We start from the raw sequence: 22,678 nt of genomic DNA, 5'->3' as shown, positions 1-22,678 counted from the left end.
ACCACCAGCATCAACTGCGTCTGTCGATATCTCCAAATGCCCTACTCAACTGACATGCAATTTCTAACCGGGGGCTGGGAAGAGGGGAGCCACGGAGGTGAATGTGTACCCATGACGCTGGTGCCAATCCCGCGTTTGCATGCGTGCCACACTTTCAGCTCGACCATCTGCAGGAAGTGGTGAGGCTTGTCACGAGCACGGTCACCGAGACGGAGCGCGTCATCCAGAAGGAGGAGACGTTGATGAGTGAGTACTTTTTTTTTTAAACAGACTTATTGCCTGGGATCAGCTGCTCATTTTCTTTCGCATCCACTGCCTTCATTTCTCATTTTGCCGCATCATCCCATCTTGCTCTCGGTCCTTCTGCCGTGCACCCGTGGCATCTCCACAGCTCTTCTAGACTATGGGTCTCTATGTGACCTTGTGGGTCTCTCATCTCCACAGCCCTTCTAGTTGCATCTTCTTTGTCTCTTCTCACCAGGTGCCCAAACCATCTCACCTACCTCACCTTCTCGAGAATATCAGTAAAACCCCCTGCTAAGGCTCCAAATTCTGCATTTTACCCCTCTTTTCCCTTTGAGATATTCCCAACATCCTTCTCACATTCTCATCTCTGTCCTCTCAAGCACTCTCTTTCGCACCATGTAATAGAGCTTGCCGCATCACTCTTCTATAGATGGCGCTAAGCTTGAGAGAAGAGGACCTTTCCTTACCTGAGGTTGTGGCCAACTTTGGTTTGTGTGGTGTTTTTTTATAAGCGGTCTGTTGCTTGTTGTGGCAGATGCCTGGAATCCAGAGACGATATCGTTTAAAGTTGTCTCATATGGGTGAGATACCCATTTGCATTGAGGTAGAACAGCAAGAAGACCACTGACCCATATGCGCAGGTTCTAAGTGTTTCTTTTGTGGCTGGGTCTCCCTTAAGGTGCAATAAACAGAAAGACAAGTGGTGTTCCTGTGTATTCCTGTAGGATGCAGTGTGCCAAGTGGGTTATCAAACTCAACGCTGCTTTTGACTAGCCATCGAACGAAGACGGTCACTACATCGCGCGCTTTCAGATGCGTTTCTGTGGCCGTCTGGAATAATTTTCCTTCCAATATTATGAAGCCACTGGAGCTGTGCACTTTTTAATCGACATTGAAAACTAATTTCTTTAGAACTGCTTTTTGTGTTTAGTTTGTCCTTTCCCTGGAACTCCGATTAATGGTATCCCTTGTGATGCATCTATTTTCTCTAGTCACCCTGGTTTCCTGTCGACACAGTCGTAATGCATTGTGGGTTGTAAATTAACAACTTACCAATGCAGCTCATTACCCCACGGATTCAGATATACCACGGGTCAAGTCATCCAACGAAAAAATACATAACCTAAGGGGATGGATGAATGAAAAAGGCAAATTCGTATAATTTGTTCATTTTAATCAACAAGATCAGTGCATCCTCCCAGGTGTTTGGTAGCTGATCCACCCCCCTCCCCCCACTTCCTGCCCCTCCCCACACCATTGGTCACAAAGCATTTTGGTGCCAGACAGCCATCAGCCCCCCATCCGCCGGCCCTCTCAATTTGCAGATGAAGTACTCTGATATATATGCGCAAATGTTTGACACAAATATTGCATACGTAAAACAGACTTTTGTCTATCTCTGAATTTATTCTTCAAAGGGGAATTGGCCAAATATTTCCAGCAAGGACACGCCAGGAAATTTTGTGACTCGATGACGCTTCTATCGGCACACTGTAAAGCATTCTGTTACCACTGCTGTTGGGATAATTTTTCCGTCTGTTAGTTAAGTCTTTGAAAATGTATATGCCAAATTGGCCCTTGCCACACTAAACGTGGCCAGTAAACGTTACACATTTAGTTTTGCAGGGTTGTGTAAAAATAAAATCAACTGGGTTTTCTTTTTACATGACGTAGATTTTGTTTACATGTTTATGTAATGGCTCATGAAGTTAATGGAGGGCTTGTGCTCAATTATTTTCCCCAAAAATGTAGCTTAAAAAAAAGTGTAATATCCGTAACAATTTGTCCGAATAGTTTTGGCAACAGTGGATTGAGTCGGCACAACTGTAGTCTTAACCCCGAGGCATGGCAGGTGTTTCAAATTCTGTGTTAAAAACACGTCCGTAATTTATTACTGAAAGTTGAGAGAAGTGCCGAAGAAATGTGTGGTTGTTATCGTTTGTGTGTGTGTGTGCGTGGGTGTTTTTATAATGCGTGTTCCTACACTTTTTGTGCTTTGACATATCTTGTTGATTACAGAAATTGCAGTAAAATTTGTGCAAGTGTTGATGACAAAACATGAAAATTGTAATGAGAAATGAAAATAAACAAACTTGATATTATGCAATCGGGATGTTAAAAATTAATATAAATTATTACACCCATATACTTATTAAAGAGAACGTAAGTGGATATTGCGGTTGGAAAGTTATTTGATTGTTTACTGTAAAATTAACACAAGTGGATTACTACCTTACAAAGATAGTTGACCTTTAATGTATCAAGTCAGGGCTTATTGACAGAAGTCTTTTGTTCAGAGCAGACTTACTTTCTGTACGACTATCAACAGGCCGATATGCAGACCTAGAGGTGGTTATTGCATGTCCATAATATTGTCTTTTCGGATTCGCCAAATCTGTCTCCAGGATGGTACATATGGATAGACTGGTCCCCACCATGGGAATGTGGAATTTCCACCACTGGCTCAGGACCATCCAGAGAGATGAATGCTCTCCCATGATTCCTTTGAATCAGGAGATACTTTGACTTTTTTGTCAGTATGGTCGTGATACGGCTCAGTGGTAGCACATTTGATGCTTGTTGCAGAGATTCGTGGTTCGAAACCAGCAGTCCCTTCTAGGTAAATAGTGCAAGTGTATTTCCATCAAATTGACGGCGTCTGCTTCACACTGAACTATATGTATCCAGTGATGTCCTTCGAGGAAGAGTTGGCCATTGTGAGCCAGGGTCATGGTCTAAATATGAGAAAATTACTTGCAAATGACTTAATTGGGAACCCCCACAGCAACCATCAGCTGCTGCTACAACTTAGCAGGACGTTCCTGAAAAATGAGTCGAGACCCGGTGAGGCTTTCTTGTGTAAAGGAGCGTACTGATAAAACTATGTGTGTGCAAGTCACGTTTTGTGGGTGGGCACTTTAAACACAATTTGCCATTCCAGATGCTGAAGGGGAGAGGTGTTGTCATTGCTCGCAGTGTAGGAGACTGCGCTTCTCATTGTTACCTGCCAATGTTTTGGCTCTCCGGGGTACCGTTGTCACAGCGTCGGCCCAACACAGCTCGTTAGTGCTCGCTAAACAGGCCGGCCCGCCCCCGGCCCGTGTTTGCTGCGGGGCTGACATAGGCACCTCTTTCTTTCCTCCCTCGCTCTCTTTCTCCATAGCCGGGAAGTCGCGCCCGCCTGCCGTTCGCCGCAGGTGGCATGGGCAGATTCGAGCTGTCAGTTAACACAACATCAGCCCCGGGTCGTCCCCTCGGCTTGCACACTCAATTACACACACTCGCTCAGCGCTGACTTCCCAGCACTCTGCGTGCGTTCCTCCCGCCTTCCCGTCACCCCCTGTCTCTCTCACCTCTCTTCCTCTTCTCACTCCATATCTGCGTGCCGCGAGTCTGCCGTGTGTGTGTCTTTGTCTCCGCGCACTTTCCAATGTTACCGTTTTTAGTTTTGTTCGTTTTCTCAGCGTGCAGTATAGGTGAAGATTTGCCCCAGCAGCCATCGTTGTAGGTCACAATGTGGCTTTTGGTGCATTCATATCCGTTATGTATGAGTATTATTGTAAAAAAAAAAAATTGTATTGCCAGTGCAAGAATCATGAACAAAAGTTTGGCAAAGTCACTGAACATTCATCCATCTCATCTATTGACTGGGTTAATGTAGATGACTGCACTGTCGTTTAATTCTTATCGGCATTTCTCATGTGAATGGAATTGGTCTTATGTCGTGGTGGCAACACGCAGTTGTAATCCAATATCTTGATGGGGGGAGAAGAGGAGGGAGGGTTGGACATTCGTGCAGGGATGGAGTTATAAGGTGCATGACATAATCTCTAAGGGAAATTGGTGTCTCAAATAGGTAGTAGAGCAAGTAGGTGTGCACCATCTGTGCGGAATTGTGAGCGTTATCCCCTTGTAAGCGTACATTTGTCCAGGTACTCCAGATTCCCATAAGAAGAAAATTGGCTACACAACTCAAGCTTGACCCGCCTGAAAACATGTCCTTAGCCTTTCGTGAGAGGCATTTCTGGATAAATATTGATTATTTTTTATATGATTGTTTTCGTAATTGAATCTGCAAATTGGCAGAAATGTATCTCTTGTATGTATGTATGTTGAACTCGTTCACACCGTACGTAGCCAACCGTGCTAGACGGAGGTGCGGAGGAAGGACAACAAGCTAAACACAAGCAGTTCTAAAGAAATGAGTTCTCAATTTCATGTAGTATTGCAGTGTATAGTGTAGGATATAGTAGTGTAGTGTATAGTAGGGTGTATGTACTTTGAACTTCTTTCACACCGTACCTAGCCAACCGTGCTAATCCGGGGTGTGGGTGAAGGACAACAAACTAAACACAAAAAGCAGTTCTCAAGTAATGTATTGAAAAGCAATGGACAAGGTTTAGTTAATTCATTCATACGTTCGAGTTTACAAATGATTATTCTTACAAGAAGATATATTTTTACTCTTTTGATGAATGAAAGTATAATAGTTCATGTTAACATTCTCTGTAAATCTGAAGGTGTCTTTAAATCTTCCCAACATGACGATGCCTGGCACAAATTCATAAAATTGTAATTAAAAAAAACACATACTATAATAAACATCTAATTACCAATGTGGAAAATGTCAGGTCATTATAGAAAGTTGTATAATTATACGGTCCACGGGGGCAGATGTTTTTTTATGTTGTTATGGAAGTCATTTAAATACAATCGCTTAAAACTAAACGCGATGTTATGCGACATTCCTGCACCTTTCCCTCGACGAATTGTAAAGTGCGCGCGTATAGTACACACCTAAACCTCGAATGTTGAAGCGATTTTTTTTCCTCCCCTAGTGTAATGGGTTGTTCTCGGAGTTTTGTGCGTTTCTCCCCATGAGCTGTACAAGTCATTAGTAGCAGCTATTAGCTGCAGAGACCGCCTCGTGCCAGCCGAGAGAGGGAGCAAAGGAAGTTGCCTCTGCAGCTCTTCGTTGCCACAAATTGCTCTTAATGACGTTTAATAGTCACCGTGCAGTAAATGTGTAAATATCTGCAAGCGTAAGCGGCGTTTCCAACAGAAGTACAATCCCACAATTGTGCTTTTGATGCCAGCTTAATAAACAATTTGGCAACGGCGCGAGGATAGGTAAAGGGTATGTCGATCAGCTTTTAGATCCTTCGGATTGGAGCTCGTTGGGTCGGGAGCATTGTGGTGGTGCCCACACTCTGCCCCACACCACAAGCTGCATTTCAAACGTTTTCTCAGTTGGGTGCAATTAAAGCAGAACTTTGTAGATGAAAGTTAAGAAAAATGTGTCCGCATTCATCTGAAATTGATAACCATTCGTTAAAACGAAATGTTATTTGTTTGGACCCCACTCTGCATTTGTGTACGGCCTATGAGCCACATGAGGGCTTCTGCTTTGAAATGGTCCACAAACAATATTTATCTCCATAAGAGGCTTTGGGTTAGATCGCATAAATACAAATGTGTCGTTAAACCCGCCACCACAGCCAATTAGTAAGGTTTGTCACGTAAACAAAATATGCCAATTCATTACTAGTACAATTAATTACCTATTCTTTGAGTCTTTTGGTAAAATCACATAGATAGGTTCTTTGAATATGAATTCCTGCAGTCACGAAAGCTTTAAGTCAAATTTTGAATTGAAGCTTTCGTGACTGCAGGAATCCATACTCTTTGGTTCTTTCGGTAATGTGACTTTACCTTTAAGTCAGAATTCATTATCTTTTTGCCAGTATCAAAATTATGAAAAATAAGAATAGGGTTTTACCCTTTGTGGAAATAAGGGTTAAACCTATTCTTAGTATTCATTAATATTTATCTATCACTGCAAACCCCTCAGCTGAACATATTTGAGTTCTAGCTGGAAAGATTTTTGACCTGGAAACACTGTTAATAATTTTAGCTGTCTCTGCAAGGGCCCCTTTCAGTGACAGAACTGACTGAGCCACGTGTTAATAATGTGTGTCCCACCAAAGATGTTTGAAAGTCCTATTCAACCCTGGTTGAGGCAATGGTTCCACACCCTTTCCTTTACGAAGCGCTCATGAACTGCCCGTGCTCTTTATCATACGGGCAAACAACGTACAGCATTCCCTTGCAGTGGAGAAACCTGCAAGTCAAACGGACCGAATGATGAACCGCTGGTCTGTTTGTGTGTGAAGGCGATAGCTTTAAAAGGTGCTCGACAGATAGGTCATGTGCAGCCACTGAGATGGTCAAAAATGAGTGGGAAATCCAGGCAGCCACCCGTGTTGAAATAGGTTCTCATGCACGGAGAGTTTGATGGTCTCAGCACGGTCACTGATGGCTGCGCTAAAAAAGGCATTCGTATAAATTTGGTCATTACACTTAGCTCAGTCAAAGCCCCAGTTCTTGAGGGCTTACTCAGCAAGAGAAAATGGAGAGAAGCACTGACTCGTCTGAGAGAAGCACTGACTCGTCTGCACAGCTGAGGAAAGTACAGTTGGTCTATGGGTATGAGTGAGACACCCTTCAAGGTTATATAACCTGGATAAGTTATATAAAATTGTGTTTCCCAGTCCAACCTGGAGATTTGCTGTCTGTAAGCTGTTGTGGCTTGGAACCTGTTATGTTATGCCTAGGTTATGAAAGCACATTTTTAATGGTGGGTTTTTTTTTGTAAAAAGATACCGAAAATATGACATTTTCTTATTCGTGAATGCCAAGGGACCAGTGACCCAAATCTATGACGTAGCAAACTAACTCGTGCTTTATACTTGTAAATGCATTTCGCTTTTGGAAATTTCAGCAACATTTTAAGGACATTTGTTTTAATGGAGTTGTAACTTGGCATTTGTGACTGGTACAAAAAGAGTTCTGGACATGACGAACGGTGAAATCAATCATGCATGTGATTAAGTTCTGGGTGGGCGAGAAGGGATGAGCTAATGGTGAGTTAGAGTCATCATTTCTCTGCAGAGGTGTCATTGAGGTGGCTGGCTGGTTCAGGTGGCTAATGTTCTCCATAAAGAGTAACTGAGTAAAGAGTTCTGAGCCAGCACACAATGAGGGCCTAAGTTCAAGCCCCGGACAGAAGATAAAAGAAAATTAATATAATTTATTTCTGCACAGAGCTCATGCTGCAGAATTTTGATTGTACGACAATGGGATGCTAAAAAATTCAGATGTTTCACTTTACTTTCAAACTGCCAACTTGATGTTCTCATTGGGGGTTTTTTTATAGAGCAAGTGCATTATTCTAAGAAGTTACCTTATTTTTCATTCACAGTGGGTTAGTGTGGTACTTTAGAGGCAGGGTTGGTGGATCGCACAGAACAGATTCAGAATCTTTGTTTATACTGGAGGAATCCAATGAGCTATAAAGCTCTTTTTCACAGATGTCCAGTAGTTCATCGTGTGCTGTGACATTCCCATGCTAGTTGGGCTCCAAGGAAGCCAGGAGATGGCACAAGGGTGGTTTGTTGAACCTCCTGTGTGGAAATTTGAGTCGGGTTTGTCTACTCAAATGCCCATTTGAGAAGAGAAACAAGGTACAAGATACTTTTAAAAAAATTGCTAAACAAAATTAGCAGGACCATCTTGAAAGTGTTTTTGAGACGCCATGAGTAACTCCATGTGTGAAATATGTTCAGATATTTGCCAATCCACTGCTGGACCAGTTCATATATCACTCACCGCTGATGTAAGCCTTGAACGGGAATGGAACTCTAGTCACCAGGTTTATAGTGCAGTACTCTAACCACTGCACCCACCGCTCAACTTCCATTGATAAATTGGGAACATTTAATTTGGCATGAGGACATTGTGTGTTTCTCTACCAATTATTCTTTTTTGTTTTTTTTGCATTTAATGAGAGCCAAAGGCAGGGCAAGTCCTTGGCAAAGTGCTCCGACAATAATCGTGCACCGAGCAAACCCCACCACCCCCACCAGTCGAGACGCCATCGAAACCGCAATTATTTCTGACCTTGCCTTTTGCATTTTTCAGCAGATTTGGACAGGCTTAGTAAGCTTGGGTAGAGCCAGGGGGAGCAAGGAGAAGAATTGAGGGGGTGACTGCTCTGACGGGGAAACCAGGTGCGGTGGAACCCACCTGCGACGGTTTGTCTGACCTGCTCGGCAGCAGCGGAATGGTTCCGCGAATTAATTTACAAGGCGGTTGCCCCCGTACTGGCGCAAAAGCACACGTGCCGTTTGCGAGTGACAAAAGGTGCTCGCGGTGTTCGACCGAGCCGGGTTTCATCCGCTACCTGCTACGGCCAAGGCACGGTCTGCGGTCGGCAAAAAAATAAATGCATTGTAATTAAATAACGTGAACTTGCACAAAGCTTCCATTGTATGAAATTCTCAAACTCTGGGTTTTATCCGGGCATTCTTTAACGCGTCCTCCTATTGACACTAAAAGGCTGAGTAAGGAATTGGTATTGGCATCGCAAGCGAGACCCTCCTGAGAAGAGTGCACGGGCTCGGCAAAGACATTGCTGGCTATGTAAATGCTAGTGAATAATGAATATATGACCACGTATGTTTGCACTGCCACTCGCCCCGGGAAGTGTCAGTGACATTTCCACGACATGGTACTCTTGTTTTAGGTGCACTTTGAAAGTCATTTGGGCGTGGTGAAATGTCATTGGCAGGCGATCGCACTACAGACCTTTGTGTCATAGGTTATTCCCTGGGCTTGTTTGCACTTAGAACAGCAACCACCACCATTCATCAGTAAGTGGTAGTGATGTCCCCATGGTGGTTGTGCCAGACTAGGTGCACTTTGAGGCTGCGTGAAGTGTCAACGGTTTCCTGGCCGGTGATCACTGGACAGGGCCAGGTGTTATGGATTAGCGCACAGGTACATACACACACTCGGGCATATATGACTCCTCAGAAAAAAAAAGTGAATTTGAGTGATTGAAAGCAGGGTTAATGCATATGCCTAGGGCATTATGTAAGGTTCTTAGCAGCTGTCAGACTAGAAAAAAACCCTTGTCAAATACTTAGAATAATTCCTGCAATTGTGAGTCTGTGGTTGTTGGTAATTTTCTTTTTGGTTCAAGGTGTGCAAACTCTCACTGTCATTGCTGCAGGTTAGGGTGACTTCAAAATATGCGTGAAAGACAAAACCGCGCGCCTTCGTCTTTATTTATTTTAGCGCTTGGCACTTAATCTGTCGCTGTCGCAACGAGACAGACTTTCCGTGTGGGAACTTTTGCAGCGAACTAACGCATCGATTTCTGAGAGACAATGACCCCGGCAAAAATGAGAGCGTGCAGCTACTACTGAACTCCCTTGAAGAGACATCCACACGAAGGGGTGCACACTTTTATTAGCCCATCAGACAGTATAGTCGAAGGATCATGGTGTTGTAAGCTAACCCAAGTGTACGTTAAACCTGGTTAAAAAGTAGGAAACGTATTGGCGCTTCTGAATGTGGACAGAAGGGAGGGGGTTTTGATGAATGGACGGTTGGGGCCCCAAGTCCATGGAGCCAAGAGCTGGGACAGGACCCATGCCTCGGGTCTAGTTTAGAATGTTTATGGGAATATGCAGCAGCAGCAGTGGGTACTGGGTCATGGTTCTGACACCGTTATTAGCCCCCTGAGCCACCGGGGCCGCCTCACGTTTCTCCATGTAAGGTCATTTGCAGTTTCACAGAGTAGATTTGCATGAAATGGGTAAACTGAGATGGATCTGAATTTCACTCTGCATCCTCTGTGTCTAATAGAATAACAATTATAGTACTACTCGTATGTCTCTTCTTTCCATAGTATAATGATAAATAATAATTATTCTAGTTATTCTCAGCTGGCTATGTAGCTGTAGTTGGTGTACTTGACTTGCAATGCGTGTTAAATTCCTTGTCTGGATTGCTTAAACCTATCATCCATCCAGGGTTTATATATTGAGTACAACTTTGTGGGAATTCGACAGTGATCATCCTTTAAAGAGATTGTCCCACACCATAGGAATGTGGAGTTTCCACCACTGGTCCAATGTTGGTTAGAGAGATGCGTCATGTGCCATTGCTTGTTTGGGCAGGAGGTGACCGTTTGACTTGGGTTTGAACATTCATAACTGAAAAATTTGACACAAATGTACGACCCTGAAGTTTACTGGTGCGTGCGTGCGTGTGTGTAATTAACGGATTATGCGCGTGCACACACAGAGAGAAACACCTTCCAACTTCTTTCCTCATCAGCGAGCTCATCGCAGAGTTGGCCCTGTGAGCCTGGATTAGCCGGCTTTGGCCTCAAGGCGCAGGTGCCCAAACATCAACTCAGCGCCTCTTCCCCAAGCCCACAGCCCTTTTAAGCGTCTGCCCGTTGATCTGCAGAGTGGAAGTGTGTGGGCGTATAATCTGATGTCATTCATACGGGGCTGTCTGCGTTTTGCTACAATTTGATATATTTCTTTTAAGCTCGGTGTATGAAAACAACCGCCGTAAAGATGTCTTAAGGCCTCTAATATCCTGGCGCGAGTCTCGCCGTGTTTTGAATATATGCGTCTGTCTTCCGTGAAATACAACATGGAATGCCTGTTGCGGCATTCCTTTGCCCAAGGTCATTGTTGCAGACGCTGTAAGCACAACAAAGCTTATTATGGTCTCGTGAGAGACAGACAGACTCCAGGAGTTGCTACATTTGGATGAGATGTGAAAATGAGATCCTGTCTGCACTACGGATATTAAAGAGTCTGTCTCTCTTGGATAAGAGAGGGGGATTACTTTGGCATGCCGGCTTAAGGACTGCTACAGCTCAATAAATATACAAAAATAATAGGCCTGGCGAAATTCATCACTGCGAGATTATAAATAATTGTTGGGATGGATATACGTGCCTATTTGGAATGTTTGGCATATTACTTGTGGATTACAGTGCAATGTAATAGATTCCATGCTCACCGAGTCTCATTGCACTCTTTGAGGAGAGTGTTACAATGGCATTAAAGCTTTACAGTTGAGATTCTCTCTCGTATATCTAGCTCTGTACGATCCACCAACCCTGCCTCCAAAAATGCTGGGTTACTGGTGTGCATCTCCAAACCTAGCGGCGAGAATTATCAAACCAAACAAATCGTTGACCAGCAAGTGTGGCGAATCATGCTTTGCTGTTCACCTCCGCCATAACTGTGTTTACCTCTTTCCACGCGAAAGGCGCAATGCAAATGTCCCGCTGGCGACGAGACAATTCACGTGCCTCGATTGTTCCGTCACTCATCGAGTGACCCTGATGGGAATGAAAATTTCAACATGACAAGAGAAACGGAATCGCGGTAATAATTATCAAGTTGACCGCCAGAGTTATTTTATTGCAGTAATACTGCGGCGATCGGCGCAGCCCCGTGGTAACCTTTCTAAAACAATATGCAGCTGCAATTGAGGCCCAAAATTTATCTTCACCATTCGGAATGCCAGCCCTCTGATGGACAGTCTTCATTTGGCATTTGCGGTGTGCTACTGAAAGAGTTCAGCTAAAGTCATTGTTTTTCAAAGGCCACAGAGAGTGTCCGTGCACAATAGTGACATTTTCAATTATTGGCTTGTGAGCCATACGTATATTTCCTTAAGAACATGCTGTTTTTTATTCGAGAGAGCCATATACTCTTCTGTTTCTTTCGCCCTTTACGGTTAAATGGAACGTTCCAATTGAAACATCTGCACACCTGAGGGTCCATACTATGCAGTAATCTGAGCCATTCCACTGTTGGGTGTTAAAAAAAAAATGTGCCTATGACTAAATCACCTTGAATTTTGCCCGATCTTGGCAGTTCTCAGAAGCTAAGCTGTACTGACCCCGTATAGTGTTTGGATGGGCAACTACCATGCACGACAGGTTGTTATCGTTTTTGGATCTACGTGGTGCGGAACAAGAGGCAGTGAAGCAAAATCAACCGTTGTATTATACTTCGGAACTGCCCAGCATGGTGAAGTGTTGGTCAAGTGATCCCCACAACCCCGCACGGTGTGGCAAGTTCCTCATCCAGTGGTGGATTGACAATGGGGGACTGTGCCTGAGCGCACATGTTACGCATTAGCTGTGTGCAATACGCTTTAAGATTAGGATATTGTCGGGTGTGGGCTTGGCCGTCTGTAATCCAGCAGCAGCAGTAGTCCAGGTTCAGTGGATCGCGCAGATATATCGTCATGCCTCTTTGAGACACCCAACCTGCAGGACTACAAACTCGCCAGTCGTTGGCAGTAGAGCAAGTAGGTTTATCCGACCTTTCCGTGCCGTTTTTGGGTCGCTATCTCATGTGCATGGGTTTCATCCGCATTGTTTTTATACTTTCTATCTTAGCACAGAACACTCCCTTTGTGTTGCAGGGATGATAAAATTGTAATCGTTAAGACTAAAAAGTCATTTTGTATGTACGCAGACACTCGGGTCAAATCCATCCTTCAAATGTGTACTTGTTCTTCAAAGCACAGTGCAGATGGTCAAGTTTCCCAGTCCAGTCCAGCAGTAGTGACCATAATAACAGAAGTCATTGCAGCCGTTTCACTCGCGGTGTATTGGCAGTTGTTAAAACTGCAACGGTTGCAAACTTAAAACTGTGTTTCTCTGTACATGTGCATGCATATGTATATATGTGTGTGTATTGTGGAGCGGTAGTGCAGCGGTTAGCGCGCTGTGCTACGAACCCGACGACGTGAGTTCGATTCCCGCTCACGGCCAACACAAGTGACAATTTTCTGAACCGGTCCTGAGCCCTCCCCTAGGTTGACTCGGCCTCAAATGAGTACCTGGTGCGATGTGTAAACATTGCCGCTCAGGAGACAGACAGACATGTGGGGCTGGCCACCCACCTCCTCGTGTGCCGTTGAGGCCTTCATAGGTACTCGCTAACAGCACTTGAGCCCAACAGTATTTTAAGGCTATACGGGGAGTCTTTGTATGGATCTGCATTTTTATGTTTACGTGTGTGTTCATGCATATTTATTCATTTGTGTGTATATACCTGTGTGGAGTATTGTTATGGTTAGCACGGTGCGTTACGATTCCCTCTCAAGGCCAATACCTGTGACGATTATCTGAACCAGCCCTAGGCATCCCCTAGGTCTACTTAGCCTAAAATTAGTACATGGTACTGACCACCCACCCCCTCGTGTGCCGTGCTGGCCTTCATAGGTGCTCGCTTCACAGCATTTCCCCCAACAGTCTGTTAATGCTATACTGGGGATCTTTTTGTGTGTGTGTCCACATTTCTGTATTCATTTGTGCGTACGTGTGTGTCTCTCTCTCTCCAAAGGGAATACTTTGTTTGGAAAAGTGGAGGCGTCGTGGGACTTCCTGACTGGAACGGTGGATCCAGAAAATCCATCTCCTGTGATCACGCTCTTCACCAAGTGAACCCAGATCACTTACCCCAGATCACTTTCTGGAATTTGCTCTTTATTTGACAAAAAAAAGCATTATTGAGGTGCCTGGCAGCTCGGGGGTGGGGCGGTGGTGTGGGGGTGCTAATGCACGTATTGTAGAGCGGAATCAGAGCCGCCTAGATCCTGCGCTTAAATTCCACGCTCCCACCTTAGATTAACGCAGCGGTCACCAATGACTGCACCAAATAAAGAACTGCATAGAACTTCGCCTTCGCACTTTATTTGGCTTCACCCAACCACCATGAGGATGTTTATCCGTCAGACCCGCGTAGTTAAACCACTCGCTCATCTCTTCAGCTGAAGAATGTGCCCTAGAAGTCACGGTAAGTTTGACCTTTTTGAAGGATGCCAGAAGGCCCTGTGATATCACATCCGGGTACTTCCCCAATGCGATGCGAGGCTCCGCTGCGTTCTGGAGGTTTTTGGTACGTCAAAAGACGTTTCTGCCCTGTGCCAACATATGCCGTAGCGTGATTGGGTTAAATTGGACTTGTATAACAGTAACATTTAATGACAATGATACATTATTGTTTTAAGTTTGCTGGTGCTTTAATTCTATAACAATCACAATATGCCTGTGCCAGCAAAGATAAGTATTGGTAGAAAGTGTGTGGATTTTCTTCCCCGCCCCCCCCCCCCTACTGAGCGGTGGTGGGCTGACCACTAGGCCTGTTGGCGTGGGATCACCGATACGATGTCTGCTGCCGTCCTGCAACAACGGGAGACGTTCACCGACACGTGTTGGCTGTATAGCGGATGTTATTAAAAGTGCCTGTAACATTGGTAGAAAAAGGTGGCCGTTGTATATTGATAACAAATCGCACGCAAATCAACTTAATTATTCCAAATAGTTGTAAGATTGCACATTTTTTAAAGCGTTTTTTTCCTTTGTATTTTGTAGCAAAACATGCGTGCATACGCATATACGTCAAGGCCACCATAACATTTTAAGACTGCATTGAATATAAAAAAACATTAAGCGGCTTGCAAAATATAAAGACAACACGGCTTGCAAGTTATGTTTTATATATATATCTATATTTACAAAATACTACCGTACACTGGTAAATGCATATTCGAATTGTCAAGTAATGTGTGAAGAAAAGAGGTTCGGCTTTGCTTGAAAATCACTTGAACCGAATTGGACAACATTTTCTTCAGATGTAACTGCTCCAGTCCCTAGATCTTCCTTCCAATAGAGATAAGGGCTCTCAATGGGCTGTCACCGTGTTAACTAAAGGGCAGCGTGGGTTAAATTTTTGGCCTAGGATGACAAATGGGAGAGTGAATGAAATACTTGCTAATCCAATTCTAACGGCAAGCGGCAAAGATACACATTAGGAAAGACCACTTCTCGTGTGTGCCTTTGTAGATCACCACCCATTATTTTAGGTGACAATTCTAGTTAGAAGGGCAATCTCTTTTTTTGCTGCAAATTCAATTCTTGCCTCTGCAATGCAGCAGGATGACATTCCGTAGCTGTTTGCAAATGCGCTTGGCGATTTAATGCAGTCACTTCACCGTTTTCATCACGCATGTAATCGTCTTGTATAGATGTATGTTTCTGACCCATTGGGCCATTTTTAATGTTTTTTTTTTTAATAAACGTTGCTTCTGGTTCACACGTAGGAGGCTGCTGTTGTTTATGCATCGTTGAAAAAAGTGAACTCGGGTTTACAGATGGACGATGTAAAGTTTTTAAAGTTTGCGTTCTTTACTGCCCAGAGATATGTGCCTTGTCGAGATGGCAGGAACGTAGCTTCGTCCAGGGGTCTGCAACCACAATAAGAGCCATTTTCGAATTCTGTAAAAAAAATTCAAGATCCGCGATAAAAGTGAATACGAGTCGGAGGCATCCTTAATACATAACATCACAAAGCAGTCCTGAAAGAGCCGCATGCGGCTCTGGAGATGCAGCTTGCCGACCCCCTGGCTTAGACCGTTTGTCCCACTGATGGTAACGGAGGCATCGCCACATGTTCTCCGCTGTATAAAAATAGACGCTCCCCAACATAAGTGCTGTCGTTCATTGATGATTACCCCCTTTTAGTTACCGAACAAACATTGTGTACTTGGTCAAGTGAAGCTCTACTGGGAAGCAGAGCACCGGTCCACGTTTACGTGACAATCCTTACTTATTGGCCGTGTCGTGTGGTGGCGAATTTAACGACGTGATATAACCCAAAAACCTCATGGATAGAATTAGTCACGAAAGCCTGTGTTTAAACGTACAGTACTGTGTTCCCAAGTCTATGCTCCTGACCTTCAACCCACACTGACTGGTGTGGTGAAACACTTTCAAATAACTTCCACGATTTTAGGTCGAATGGCAATCTCTCTTTACTGAAAGTGCAATTCCTGCCTCTGCAATGAAACAGAAATACAATACGTGGCTGGTTTCACATGCTCTTGATGATTTAATGCAGTCTTTTCGCCACCGTTTTCACCTGTATGTCATTGACTTGTATGGCATTGGGAGGCCGTCATCCAGCAGTGGGTTGATACACGTGCCAGTCTTACTACATGCTTGTGACAGCAATTTGGACGGTGGGGCTGGTGGGTCACACCAAGATGTGAAATTAATGCCAACCTGCTTTGCGCGATGAGGTGTGTGTAGGAGGCAGTACGGTAAATGTGCTGCTGACCGATTTTGTGCGAAGTTTAAACGTTCCTCACTCATTTACTCCCACTCGAGGAAAACATTCTCGCGAAGACTGGTCAATAATCTCAAATGGGACCCTCCTGAAAGTGATTTTTGAGACTCGGTGAGGCTATCTTGGGGGAAACAAAATACTTCTTCCTCCAATGTTATCCCCGATTGCGATATCGGCGTCACGTCATGAGACACGAAGTATCCTCTTTGGTGTCGCAGAGAATTTCAACCCTCTGTGTTTGAGCACACCCCACAGAAGCGGATATCACAGAGCTAGCTCTGAGATCCCTTCCGTCGAGTGACCGGTGAGCCACACGCAGCAGAGGGGACAGCACTTTCCCACCCGTTCTGCGAGTGAGCTTCGTCAAACCCAGACTTTAATTCTCAAGAACTGGAATTCATATTCTTGGTTCTTTTGGTAAAATCACGTAGAAGGGAAGTCATGAAAATAAAAATTCTCATGACGTTTCGATTGCAACACAAGCAATCATCAGGTGTGAAATCCACAACAATAAAATTTTGGAATTCAACCAAAAATTGAGCGCCGAGCCAAATGAACGAAACGACGCACGTGTAGAAATTGCAAATCGCGCAGGAAAAGTTTAATTCGCTAACTCAACCACCAAGAGGGATGACGAGGCGAGGCTTGGTCGGAATGCGCGAGTGCTTGAAGCGCTCGGACGGAGTTGTACGCGGCCGCCGTCCTGTTTCTGTAGGCAATCAATAACTGTCAATTAAAACAATTAATCCCTTGACACGAGTGCCATGGGAACGCGATGCGCGCAAACAGGCAGCTTGTAGAACCTTAAATAGGGTTTTTTTGCTAGATCGCGTAAATATAAATGTGTCGTTAATCCCGCCACCACCCGACACAGCCAATTAGTAAGGTTTGTCACGTGAACGGAACATGCCAATTCGTTACTCCTTACGCCAGTAATTACAACTCGCATCATCAGGTGGACAGTCCGAATTCTATTTACACGATCTAACCCCCCCCCCCACCCCCCCAAAAAAACGCCCGATCTTATGGATTATATTGGTCGCGAAAGCCTCCTCCGTGTTAAACTTGTAGAACCTTCTGTGCGACGACACTCGCAACCGAGCCGCTTAGAGGACTTGACAAGAGCCACTGCCACCTTGTTTTGTTTACTGAGCGGCGGCAAGGAGTGAAGGGGGGGGGGCACGCACCTCCAATTGAACAGCGGGGAGTGGCCCCCTTTTTAGCAAAGGGGCAATTTGCACAATAACAAGGGGCGGGTTGCCTTCGGTTAAAACAAGCGGGGGCAGTCGGCTGGGAGAAATTAAAAAAACGCGCCGTGGCCAGGGCCGGATTAAGGCGTGGGGGCTTTCGGGGGCTTCTGCCCAGGGCCCTCCGCCAGCTGGAGGGCCTCCAGAGATGAAGTGAAAAGTCATTTCACTTGTGAATGCTGAATTTTATTAGTTGTTAGCCTTGTAAAAATACATTTAATTTTTCTTTAACTTTGTTTTCCTTTTGAAAATATTACTGGGGACCTCACCAGTACCTGTAAGGCCAGGGATGCCTGGAAATCCTCCGCTGCCTCCTAAATCTCTTCACCTTGGATCAGACTCCGGTGGCGTTCCGCCGTGGCAAGATGTGAACTCCCTCGGCCTGGTATGCAGCAGAGGTGGGGCCGTGGGTTCGATCCCGAACCTGGGCGTCCGTATACTTGGGAGTGTGTAACGTTGTTTCTCGCCGTGGTCGCAAAACGTTTTTCTCCGAGTCCTCCGGTTTCCCCCCCCCCTCCACGTTTAGAATCAACATCACGCGTTTCAAAGTATCTAGCTGCTATAAATGTCCACACGACCAAGCCACTTCGTTGAGCTACACAGCATAGTGGGCCTTACCTGGTACAAATTTTTTTAAATGTATAGACTCGCCCCATTGCAGGTGACGGTGTGGCAGGTGCATTAGCAGCGAGTGTGCCGGGATGCCCAGCCGTCCTGGTGTCTCCACATCTTCGCTTGTCGACGCCAAGTGGAATGCGTGGCGAATACGGTTGGCATAAGCTGGTTGTTCACGATGCCTGTCTGTGGGTGACCTTCCGAGAACGTTCAGGCGACTTTCGCATATCCCAGTGCCTTCAATCGCTGTCGATACCACTTTGCCTATGGGCATAACTGATAAATATACACGTGTGTCTGCGCAAAGCTTATGTCAATGCACGACCGGATGAAGCCCTCTGGAAACTGTGCGGCTTGTGTGGGTTTCTCGACGATACTTCAGAATGTGGCGAGCATGTAAGTAGAGTACAACAATGGACGTTGCTGCACTCCCCTCAACTGCCCAACACCGTAGCCTATAATAACTTGTTTTGCTCGGTTCTCAATCATCCAAGTGTAGTGGTCGACTTCACGCGGACAACTTTATTCTGTTCTCCGACACCACTTTTATTACAACTTTCCACATTCCGTCTATAACTTCACAGTTCCTCTGTCTGCCGGAGCTCGCTCGCCGCGCTCCGCCCGTCTCGCTCGCTCCGCTTCCTCACCTGTCTCCCACTGTCTCTCCGTCACTCGCTGTCTCTGTCTCTCTCCGTCACTCGCTGTCTCTGTCTCTCTCTCCGTCACTCACTGTCTCTGTCCCTCTCCGTCACTCGCTGTCTCTGTCTCTCTCCGTCGCTCGCTGTCTCTGTCTCTCTCCGTCACTCTCTGTCTCTGTCTCTCTCCGTCGCTCGCTGTCCCTGTCTCTCTCCGTCGCTCGCTGTCTCTGTCTCTCTCTCCGTCACTCGCTGTCTCCGTCTCTCTCCGTCACTCGCTGTCTCTGTCTCTCTCCGTCACTCGCTGTCTCTGTCTCTCTCCGTCGCTCGCTGTCTCTGTCTCTCTCCGTCGCTCTCTGTCTCTGTCTCTCTCCGTCACTCGCTGTCCCTGTCTCTCTCCGTCACTCGATGTCTCTGTCTCTCCTCGTCACTCGCTGTCTCTGTCTCTCTCCGTCGCTCGCTGTCTCTGTCTCTCTCTCCGTCACTCGCTGTCTCCGTCTCTCTCCGTCACTCGCTGTCTCCGTCTCTCTCCGTCACTCGCTGTCTCTGTCTCTCTCCGTCGCTCGCTGTCCCTGTCTCTCTCCGTCGCTCGCTGTCTCTATCTCTCTCCGTCGCTCGCTGTCTCTGTCTCTCTCCGTCGCTCTCTGTCTCTGTCTCTCTCCGTCACTCGCTGTCCCTGTCTCTCTCCGTCACTCGATGTCTCTGTCTCTCCTCGTCACTCGCTGTCTCTGTCTCTCTCCGTCGCTCGCTGTCTGTCTCTCTCCGTCACTCGCTGTCTCTGTCTCTCTCCGTCGCTCGCTGTCTGTCTCTCTCCGTCACTCGCTGTCTCTGTCTCTCTCCGTCACTCGCTGTCTCTGTCTCTCTCCGTCGCTCGCTGTCTCCGTCTCTCCTCGTCACTCGCTGTCCCTGTCTCTCTCCGTCGCTCGCTGTCTCTGTCTCTCTCCGTCACTCGCTGTCTCTGTCTCTCTCCGTCACTCGCTGTCTCTGTCTCTCTCCGTCACTCGCTGTCTCTGTCTCTCTCCGTCACTCGCTGTCTCTGTCTCTCTCCGTCACTCGCTGTCTGTCTCTCTCCGTCACTCGCTGTCTCTGTCTCTCTCCGTTGCTCGCTGTCTCTGTCTCTCTCCGTCACTCGCTGTCTCTGTCTCTCTCCGTCACTCGCTGTCTCTGTCTCTCTCCGTCACTCGCTGTCTGTCTCTCTCCGTCACTCGCTGTCTCTGTCTCTCTCCGTCGCTCGCTGTCTCTGTCTCTCTCCGTCACTCGCTGTCTGTCTCTCTCCGTCACTCGCTGTCTCTGTCTCTCCGTCGCTCGCTGTCTCTGTCTCTCTCTCTGTCGCTCACTTTCGCTGTCTCTCTCCGTCACTCGCTGTCTCTGTCCCTCTCCGTCACTCGCTGTCTCTGTCTCTCTCCGTCACTCGCTGTCTCTGTCTCTCTCTCCGTCACTCGCTGTCTCTGTCTCTCTTCGTCACTCGCTGTCTCTGTCCGTCACTCGCTGTCTCTGTCTCTCTCCGTCACTCGCTGTCTCTGTCTCTCTCAGTCGCTCGCTGTCTGTCTCTCTCCGTCACTCGCTGTCTTTGTCTCTCTCTCCGTCACTCGCTTTCTCTGTCTCTCTCCGTCACTCGCTGTCTCTGTCTCTCTCCGTCGCTCGCTGTCCCTGTCTCTCTCCGTCACTCGCTGTCTCTGTCCCTCTCCGTCACTCGCTGTCTCCGTCTCTCTCCGTCACTCGCTGTCTCTGTCTCTCTCCGTCACTCGCTGTCTCTGTCTCTCTCCGTCGCTCGCTGTCCCTGTCTCTCTCCGTCGCTCGCTGTCTCTGTCTCTCTCCGTCGCTCGCTGTCCCTGTCTCTCTCCGTCGCTCGCTGTCTCTGTCTCTCTCCGTCGCTTGCTGTCTCTGTCTCTCTCCGTCGCTCGCTGTCTCTGTCTCTCTCCGTCGCTCTCTGTCTCTGTCTCTCTCCGTCACTCGCTGTCCCTGTCTCTCTCCGTCACTCGATGTCTCTGTCTCTCCTCGTCACTCGCTGTCTCTGTCTCTCTCCGTCGCTCGCTGTCTGTCTCTCTCCGTCACTCGCTGTCTCTGTCTCTCTCCGTCGCTCGCTGTCTGTCTCTCTCCGTCACTCGCTGTCTCTGTCTCTCTCCGTCACTCGCTGTCTCTGTCTCTCTCCGTCGCTCGCTGTCTGTCTCTCTCCGTCACTCGCTGTCTCTGTCTCTCTCCGTCGCTCGCTGTCTGTCTCTCTCCGTCACTCGCTGTCTCTGTCTCTCTCCGTCACTCGCTGTCTCTGTCTCTCTCTCCGTCACTCGCTGTCTCCGTCTCTCCTCGTCACTCGCTGTCTCTGTCTCTCTCCGTCGCTCGCTGTCTCTGTCTCTCTCCGTCACTCGCTGTCTCTGTTTCTCCTCGTCACTCGCTGTCTCTGTCTCTCTCCGTCACTCGCTGTCTCTGTCTCTCTCCGTCGCTCGCTGTCTCTGTCTCTCTTCGTCACTCGCTGTCTCTGTCTCTCTCCGTCACTCGCTGTCTCTGTCTCTCTCCGTCACTCGCTGTCTCTGTCTCTCTCCGTCACTCGCTGTCTGTCTCTCTCCGTCACTCGCTGTCTCTGTCTCTCTCCGTCGCTCGCTGTCTCTGTCTCTCTCCGTCACTCGCTGTCTGTCTCTCTCCGTCACTCGCTGTCTGTCTCTGTCTCTCCGTCGCTCGCTGTCTCTGTCTCTCTGTCGCTCACTTTCGCTGTCTCTCTCCGTCACTCGCTGTCTCTGTCCCTCTCCGTCACTCGCTGTCTCTGTCTCTGTCTCTCTCCGTCACTCGCTGTCTCTGTCTCTCTCTCCGTCACTCGCTGTCTCTGTCTCTCTTCGTCACTCGCTGTCTCTGTCCGTCACTCGCTGTCTCTGTCTCTCTCCGTCACTCGCTGTCTCTGTCTCTCTCAGTCGCTCGCTGTCTGTCTCTCTCCGTCACTCGCTGTCTTTGTCTCTCTCTCCGTCACTCGCTTTCTCTGTCTCTCTCCGTCACTCGCTGTCTCTGTCTCTCTCCGTCGCTCGCTGTCCCTGTCTCTCTCTCCGTCACTCGCTGTCCCTGTCTCTCTCCGTCACTCGCTGTCTCGGTCTCTCTCCGTCACTCGCTGTCTCTGTCTCTCTCTCCGTCACTCGCTGTCTCTGTCTCTCTCCGTCGCTCGCTGTCCCTGTCTCTCTCTCCGTCACTCGCTGTCTCTGTCTCTCCTCGTCACTCGCTGTCTCTGTCTCTCTCCGTCGCTCGCTGTCTGTCTCTCTCCGTCACTCGCTGTCTCTGTCTCTCTCCGTCACTCGCTGTCTGTCTCTCTCCGTCACTCGCTGTCTCTGTCTCTCTCTCCGTCACTCGCTGTCTCTGTCTCTCTCCGTCGCTCGCTGTCTCCGTCTCTCCTCGTCACTCGCTGTCTCTGTCTCTCTCCGTCGCTCGCGGTCTCTGTCTCTCTCCGTCACTCGCTGTCTCTGTCTCTCTCCGTCACTCGCGGTCTCTGTCTCTCTCCGTCACTCGCTGTCTCTGTTTCTCCTCGTCGCTCGCTGTCTCTGTCTCTCTCCGTCACTCGCTGTCTCTGTCTCTCTCCGTCGCTCGCTGTCTCTGTCTCTCTTCGTCACTCGCTGTCTGTGTCTCTCCGTCACTCGCTGTCTCTGTCTCTCTCCGTTGCTCGCTGTCTCTGTCTCTCTCCGTCACTTGCTGTCTCTGTCTCTCTCCGTCACTCGCTGTCCCTGTCTCTCTCCGTCACTCGCTGTCTCTGTCTCTCTCTCCGTCACTCGCTGTCTCTGTCCCTCTCCGTCACTCGCTGTCTCTGTCTCTGTCTCTCTCCGTCACTCGCTGTCTCTGTCTCTCTCCGTCACTCGCTGTCTCTGTCTCTCTCCGTCACTCGCTGTCTCTGTCTCTCTCCGTCACTCGCTGTCTCTGTCTCTCTCCGTCACTCGCTGTCACT

At 47.4% G+C, this 22,678-nt stretch overlaps 1 protein-coding gene across 4 annotated transcripts in view; it reads left to right on the top strand.

Annotated features, from left to right (window-relative positions):
* The window catches only part of DSN1 (DSN1 component of MIS12 kinetochore complex), a 59,978-nt gene extending 44,743 nt beyond the window's left edge, over positions 1-15,235 (top strand). For all 4 annotated transcript variants that reach the window (XM_032959046.2, XM_076068721.1, XM_032959045.2 and 1 more), the window contains exons 11-12: positions 159-246; positions 13,482-15,235. In XM_032959046.2, coding sequence (XP_032814937.1) covers positions 159-246; positions 13,482-13,582 — 189 coding nt within the window. In that variant the 3' untranslated portion in view covers positions 13,583-15,235. The remainder of the gene's footprint in view (positions 1-158; positions 247-13,481) is intronic.
* Positions 15,236-22,678: the final 7,443 nt, after the last annotated feature.

Source organism: Petromyzon marinus, chromosome 22 (assembly GCF_048934315.1).
Source record: "Petromyzon marinus isolate PM22_M1 ecotype Great Lakes invasive population chromosome 22, UKy_Petmar_22M1.pri1.0, whole genome shotgun sequence".
Classification (NCBI taxonomy): Eukaryota; Metazoa; Chordata; class Hyperoartia; order Petromyzontiformes; family Petromyzontidae; genus Petromyzon; species Petromyzon marinus.
Note: the sequence above shows the minus strand (reverse complement) of the source record. Positions and strands in the feature narration are given on the sequence as shown.